Source organism: Neophocaena asiaeorientalis, unplaced genomic scaffold (genome assembly GCF_003031525.2).
Source record: "Neophocaena asiaeorientalis asiaeorientalis breed wild unplaced genomic scaffold, Neophocaena_asiaeorientalis_V1.1 scaffold166, whole genome shotgun sequence".
Lineage (NCBI taxonomy): Eukaryota > Metazoa > Chordata > Mammalia > Artiodactyla > Phocoenidae > Neophocaena > Neophocaena asiaeorientalis.
This window is the reverse complement of record NW_020174933.1, coordinates 1851554-1859393: the sequence shown is the minus strand read 5'-3', so window position 1 is coordinate 1859393 and position 7840 is coordinate 1851554. Positions and strand designations below refer to the sequence as shown.

Below are 7840 nucleotides of genomic sequence, written 5' to 3'. Positions count from 1 at the left end.
CCCCCCCAAGACTTCCTAGTTGGAAGAAGCAGTGTGTTTGTTGATTTTCATTTTGGTGCAGGTTTTTGTCCCCTTGTGACCACAGAGTAGTAGCACTGCACGAATGCAGATGAGTGCATCCAAATTAGGCCAGAGCTCTGAAAGAATGATTTTTAAGTAACGTAAAATAGAGAATTTGAATATTTTATTCTTATTAACTATTTAACAGTATGAAGAAGCAGTTTCTAAGTTATTAAAGCAAGAGTTTCTCTGAAGGACACGATATATCTAGAGTCAAATAAATAGACAGATTGTAATTGCAGCTGAGACAATCCATAGCGTTCCTGCTCTGAGGTCCAGTTTGTTCTCCTGGGTGAGAATACAACCCCTAAAGAACTCCCACTCAGATCAGCCCAGCCCATTTTCAGTGCTGTGAGAATACTGGAAAACAAATTGTTTTAATGAACCTAAATAGTGCACGTTCATAGGCTTTTTCACTACCGTTGCTCTTTTATGTTTTCTTTTAATTTACCTGATTGTATACATTCAGAAAAAGCTCACTTTTATTTCTGCTAATCCTTTCTTTCTTTCTATTTATCCACTTTCTTTCTATTCATCCACGCTAATATTTTACTTTAACGTTCCCCCTCCTCTTTTCGCTGGTTCTCAGTTCCTTTGTTTCTCCTATATTCCTGTTCCTTGCTTTCCTTTTCCTCTCTTGCTGCCCGTTCTCTCTCCTCGTGCGTTTCTTTCATTCCTTTTCCTGTTGCCTCCATTTTCAATGATGTGCGGGATCCTCATGGTATATAAACTGTAGGCCAAGAGTCGCTATATCAGAGACAGAGGTACTGAGCTCACAGGTGATCTGTTAGCCCACATCTAAGCCCTGATCTAAAAACCCAACATCTGGGCAAAGGCCCAGACAAATGTGACAGAAGAGAGGGGGGCAAAGAAGCCAAGGGGGGTTGCAAAGAAGTGATTCTAACGATGGACAAGGAATCCATTCTAGGTAAGAATTAAACTGAGGACCTGTGGATGGTAACAAGGCTCCAGGTTCAGGTGTTGTTGAAGAATGGCTGGAGTCAGGATACTATGGGGGGAGTTGAATGTTTGCTCTGGAGACCACAGGGGGGATACCAGCATGTCATGGGCAGCCCAGTGGCATGCCGTGCTCTACGCAGAAGATCTTTGCTGGGAGTCAGCCTTGCCTGGATGCGTCCTCACCCCATCTCTTGCCAAGCTGAGACTGGGCATGTTACATTCTCCAAGATCAATTTCTTTATCTACAGAGTAGGATGCTAACAACAGGAAACTTAACATATTATGACAGTCCCATGAGGGAAAAGCAAGTTAGACCTCTTAGCGTAATTCCTGACACAGCGTATGAATTTGGTAGCAGTTACTTTATTCCATTTTCTCCCACCTCTTTACCTACTTACTTGAGCCTATCCTCTTTTGGGCCTGCCTTTCTCTCTTGCATAAGAAATCTTGTTCTTCAGCTAGGCATTATTTAAAACGCTATGAGTTCACTAAGACCTTAAGCAGTGTGATCACAGAACATGGGCCGTTAAGTTAGATGTTTAAGTGAACCTGAAAGTAAGACCGATATATACTATGTATAAAAATAATTAGGTGTTTGTATGTGCATATACAGATGAGATTACTTAATGGTGGAGGCCAGTAAAATGCTTTTTTTCTTGCCCCAGGTTATGGATAAATATGGAGAGTTCTATGGCCGAGACAGAATCAGCGAGTTACTTGGCATGGACAAAGCTGCCCTGGACTTCAGCGATGCCCGGGAAAAGAAGAAGCCAAAGAAAGACAGCTCCCTGTCGGCCGTGTGAGTGTTCATTCTGCTCTATCCGAGGTCTAGGTGGAAAGGAGGAAAAAGTAATACACTTCTGAACTTGCTAGTGCACTGACTTCCTTTCCTTCACTGAGAGAAACGGAGAATATATAAAGTCTGCTTTTGTACTTCCGGGTATTTTTGCACTATGGAATCAGCAGATGTAATCTATTAATTTTTGAAGGTGACTTTTTCATTATTTACTTAAAGCAAGAAAAAAAGATTTGTTTTATCGATGTGCCTTTTTATCCCTAAATGCCACTTAAGTTGAAGTCAAAGATGCAAAAGCATAATATTTGACTTGTTAATGCTTCCTGTTTGCAAAGAAGTTAGTTTTCTTAATTTTGGAAAAGGGAGCTATGTAGACCTTCTATTAGAAATAAGTTCATATTCTTGTAATTGTTGTGTTTTATTTAAATAGCAAAGACTTGGTATACTTAGTATACTATTACTTGGAAAGTTTATTTTAAAATGAGGCACTCTATTATACAGTGCTTGCATGGAATAATATGATATAATTAGAAGGATGTAAACCAGTTGAACCGCATTCACCTGAGATTGAATTTCACAGGCACGTGTAGTGTTAGTATACATATATATATATACATCTGTATCTGTCTTGCAAATTTAATCAGCTATAATTCTAGAATTACAGTTGTAAAGCCTACATGCTTTTTAAAATGTAATTTCTTATTGTAGCCACTTAACGATTTCAGAAAAAAACGTAATCGTTACCTTCCCTCATCTGTGTATTTAAGGTATCAGTCAATTAGGTATGTGACGATTTCTCTGAAAACATAAATATTTAAGGTTCTGTAGAGCAATGTTAGTTTGTCTTAGATAACTATTTTAGCTAGCATTGAAAAACAACATTTTGGCTGATCTCTTTTATACTTTTTATCTCTCTGAAACCTTGTTAGAGCTAGCTGGGTCTTTAAAAATAATGTGAACCCAGTTCAAAAGTAGTTAGATAAGCAAATATATAGCAAGTTATGAATTTAAATTTAAAATATTACCTGCGTACTTTAAGAAAACAAATGTGGTTCTTAAAGAAATGTGGTCACTATACGTAAGATGAAACACAGTTGGCAGCCCTTAGGCATTAAAGCCCTTATGTTAGAATATCACGTAAGGACTATGGTGAGAGGGGGGCTGCTGAGTTTCTTACTAGCATTTTCAGATCCCTGATAACCAATGTAGAATTAAATAGTTTTACTGAATTATGCATTTTCCATGGTCATATTTGTGACTCTAGAAAATGTCTGATAAAATAGAAGGAAAGTTTAGACTGTTTTTTTACTATGAACAGTTTTAAATTAGTGGAATTTTCCACTGTTTTACATAGTAAATGTTTGCAGGTTTGACCCCTAGCAAAGTACCAAGAAATTAATGTGGCTTTTATTAATACCTTTAAATATGGATAATAAAATTAGAAGAATAAAGATATAGTAAATAACACACATTACTAGGAAAAGATTTACATGTAGTGTTCCTTTATTAAAGCGTTTGGAAGGATTGAGTTTTCAAAGATTATCTGTTTTCTATATGAATAGTATCTTAATGTGAACATTTGCATATAAGGATGATTCATGTATCTATGTGTGCATGTATTTATTTATCAATCAGATACATAGGGCTTGGTATGTGCATATTTAAACAAGTGGCCAGTTCACCTCCTGGGGATAGAATGGCTGCCAGCAGCCAGAAAGCCTGCATGCTTCTTCATGTGTGTCTTTATGGAGTGAGAGGAGAGCTTATAATCTCAAAACCATCTAGCAAAACTCCTCAGCTTCTGGCTTCTAGTTTACCCTTGAACCAAGCCCTGTGGCCAGGTTAATGCCATGCCCTGATTGGCCTAGATCAGCTGTGCTCCATCCCTGGGGGTGGAGTCAGCTCCACCCAAACAGCATCACTGCCACTACTGGTGAGAAAAGAGTATTGTATACTACAAAATACCTTAATGCTGTTGGTAGGAAACTTGCTACCCTAATGCATGACAGGGATGGAAAACAACTAATCATAAGAACAAACTTCTAAATAAGTTAGAAACGACCATGGGAAGTTCAGACATCCTGATAAAAACCCTTATTTTGTTTTGGATTGCTTTCATGGGAAATAATGATGCTCTCATGCAAATTATCCAATGGGTTTATTTTTTTTTCATCTCTCTCTTTTTTTAAGAAAAAGTATTCTTATATTGAAACCCACTAAATATTCATGAAATTTAAAAAAATATTATTTAATAATAAAATTAATTATAACTCAAAGACTGCTTTATTTCCTTAAAAAAATTAAACCTTAACTCTAAGGGGAAAAGTCTCCTAAGAAGTCAGCTTAGATTATCAACTATTTATCATTGCACTTGTAATTTAAGATTGGCCTAATTAAAAGAAATGATTAAAGAAGTAAAGACTAGAACAGTAAGTCTAGAGAAGCCTTTTTGAAAATAACAGTAAAATTATATTATTATCATATCAATTCACTGGAATGTTGCAAAGGCTAACAAAATTATAATTTCTAGCCCCATAAACGGGTGACAAGTTCTGGAAAAAAGCGAAAATTAAAAATTAGTATATTTTAATACATGTATATTTTAATCTGCAAAGATCATGACTGTTTATGTTGATTCACTCATTCAACATTATTGAGAGACATTCAGTGTATGATATAACGTGCTTGGTGCTGGGGATTTCACAGACTAGTGAGGAAGGCATCAATACACATACATACATACACACCTACGCCTGCAAAACAACATGGGAAACGTTTATAAAGGGAGGTGTCTACAAAGCACTATGGGAACCAGGGGGAAGGGTTAAATTCCTTCTTGGATAGAGAAGGAAGTAGAGAAGGGGCATTTCTGAAAACGATAGGAAACAAAACCAAAATGAATAAGCCCTTTCATTGGCAAAATCAGTACAGTTGTAAAACAAGTGTGGACATTTATGCAAGTTTTTATTAGTTGAACTAAAAATTATTCTGTTGGGATGCAATTATGAATATATAATGAAAGGGAGGAAAGTTTCGATATACCTATGTTAGTTAATTTAGTAGTTTCCAGGAATAATTGTCACATATACAGTGTTTATTTTATATTTAATATAGGAAAAGAAAAGGTCAAAAAGAAAAGACTATTTTTAAGTAATAGAGACATAGTGATGCTTTGTTTTGTTTTCCAAGATTCCTCTTAAAAAAAAAAAAAAATCACAAAACTCTGGAGTACATTTTCCAACAGAGCTCTCAGCTCTTCCCTGGGCTCCTGAACTAGAACTCATCTCCTGAGATGGTTGCCAGCTCTGCCCCATGGAGAGTGAATGACAGCAGGCTTTTGCAAGCCTGTGAGTCTCTGCTTCATGTACATATCTACAAATTCTTCTTTTTTGTCTTTCCAGGCTGAACTCTATTGATGTGAAGTATCAGATGTGGAAACTAGGAGTCGTTTTCACTGACAATGTAAGCCAACTTCATTACCACAAAGTAAAACACACTCTGATTAGATGAGTTTGTTGGGCTTCAGTGGCTGGAAAGATGGCTATTTAAGAAAGCTACTTAAGGGCTTCCCTGGTGGCGCAGTGGTTGGGAGTCCGCCTGCTGATGCAGGGGACGCGGGTTCGTGCCCCCGTCCGGGAAAATCCTGCATGCTACGGAGCGGCTGGGCCCATGAGCCATGGTCGCTGAGCCTGCGAATCCAGAGCCTGTCCTCCGAAACGGGAGAGGCCACAACAGTGAGAGGCCCGCGTACCGCAAAAAAAAAAAAAATACTTAAATATCAGTTCGTTTAATACTGACCACATCTGAGAAAGACCCAGAGAAATATATGATTAATCAGCCCATATCTCATTCCATTTCTTTCAGTAGCTGAAAAATTAAAATATATTTACACGAGAAAATGAAATGGAGATGCAAATTCGTGTGTATTTTCATTCAGATTTTAGTTGAGCAATCGCATTCTTCAAAATTTTTATAGATGTTAGAAAGTTCTAAATAAACTTTTTAAAGTTCTTTTTTAACATTAATTGCAATCCATTTGTTTCTGCCAAATAAAGTACATTAAATTATTGTGCTCTTCTTCTTGATGGATCCTTCTTTTATCAAAGAGCATGAGAGCTTCTGAGTTAGGCCTAGGACCCACGTATATATCCAAATATTATGAAAAAAAATCGCCCATGACTAAAAGCCACCAGCTGTCAAGGCAGAGAATCACATACTACCTCGTTGGCTCAATAGCATGACATTTTTGATTCTTAGAAATTCCAGTTTAAATAACTGTTACTGTCAGTTGTTTTTGTGCTACCATTTGCTGGCTATGGGAAGTTGCTAGAGAGAATCATGAAACATGGCTGAATCAATGGACTACAATTTTTGCTGTTAGATCGCAGCCCATCCCCTCATTACTGCTTCTTAATTCTTTTACCGTCTTCTCACTCCTCCTACAGAAAGGCTCGTAAAAACCTCCCCTAAGGCCTTCTGCTGTTCTTGCTGCCGTGCTTTCTTCCTTGGATATCTCATTGAGTCTCAAAATCTCGCTCTTATCTTAGCACTTTTATAGTGAACCTTAGTTCCGTTCTCCTAAAGACCTGTGACCCCCCCATCCCCCCAGTACTCCTGCCTCTGTCCCCACCCTGCCTCACCCAGCCGTGGGCCCAGAACTCTGGGTAACTTAGAGAACCCTCTGATATTCAAAATCAAGTCTTGAGTTATCTTTTAGGACTGTCAACTGTTAGTAGGGTGTCTTGCAGCTAACTTCTCATCTAACAATAGAAGCAACTCCCCTGAATAAAAAGGAGGCCACCCCAACTCAGCCACATGTGGCAACATCTGGAGACATTCTTGGTTGTCATGACTGGAGAGGGGGAGTTCTACTACTGGCAGCTAGTGAGTAGAGACCAGGGATGCTGCTAGCTATAACCATCCTACTATGCACAGGATGGCATCCACAACCAAGGATTATCTGGCCCAAACTATCAATAGTGGACATCAGTAAGTTGCTGTTGAGGAGTAAGTCAATACATTTTTCTCTGTGGGAGGATAAATAAAAAGAGCCACTCTGATATAAAGGAGAGAATGGCATTGAACCTTGCAGAACAGCTAAATCAAACTAAAATACACAAACAAACTGATATAACTGGTTGGCATTATATAAATCTTTAAGGAGATAAAGTCAGTGGAGTGGTTTTCATAGAATGAGAGCAGAGTCGTTTTTGACAATAGTATGTATTCTATTTTCTGAGATTATTTTCTCTCATTTTGTCTTAATAGTCCTTCCTCTACCTTGCCTGGTATATGGCCATGTCCGTTCTCGGACACTATAACAACTTTTTTTTTGCCGCTCATCTTCTTGACATTGCTATGGGATTCAAGACGTTAAGAACCATCTTGTCATCAGTAACACACAATGGCAAACAGGTAAAAGTTTATGTTTTCCTCCCCCTGCAAAAACTGAAAAAGCAACAAATATTCTAACAGACGTAACACCAAACCTCAAATGACAGTGTACAGTTTTAAAGACTGTTGTGAACAGAGGATCTGTACCTTTTCTCCTATAAACCATGCAGATTTGTAATTTGAGAGCCCCCGAGACCTACATTCAAGTCTTGGCTTGATGGATGAGCTGTGTGACCTTGGATAAATTACTTAGCATTCTTTTAAATCTCAACTCCCTCATTTTGTAAAATGAGTACAATAAAAGTACCTACCTTATAGGGGTTTTGTGAAAATTAAATAAAAACAGAAATGTGGAGGTCTTAGCACAGGCTCAAGCACATTAAACACTCAGGAAGGTAGTTACCATTTTGCTCCTAATATGATATCTGCTGTATCTGATACTGTGGCTAAACCAAAATGTGTTGCAACATCTTAACACACTAGTTATATTAGTAATAAAACCTGAGATGCTACATTCTTAATTTAATATAGTATTTTAAAACTGGATATCCATGGGCTCTTTTCTCCACTTTTAAATTGGGCAAAAGGAATAATAATGTTTCACACTTGACAAGGTCATGCTTACTTGGA

The 7840-nt window shown here is 37.7% G+C and overlaps 1 protein-coding gene across 1 annotated transcript in view; it reads left to right on the top strand.

Moving 5' to 3' along the window:
* Positions 1-7840, top strand: part of RYR2 (ryanodine receptor 2) — a 510734-nt gene that overhangs the window by 475470 nt on the left and 27424 nt on the right. Inside the window, exons 98-100 of the mRNA XM_024761485.1 lie at positions 1686-1819; positions 5218-5278; positions 7085-7231. Of these exons, the coding sequence (XP_024617253.1) occupies positions 1686-1819; positions 5218-5278; positions 7085-7231 (342 nt within the window). The remainder of the gene's footprint in view (positions 1-1685; positions 1820-5217; positions 5279-7084; positions 7232-7840) is intronic.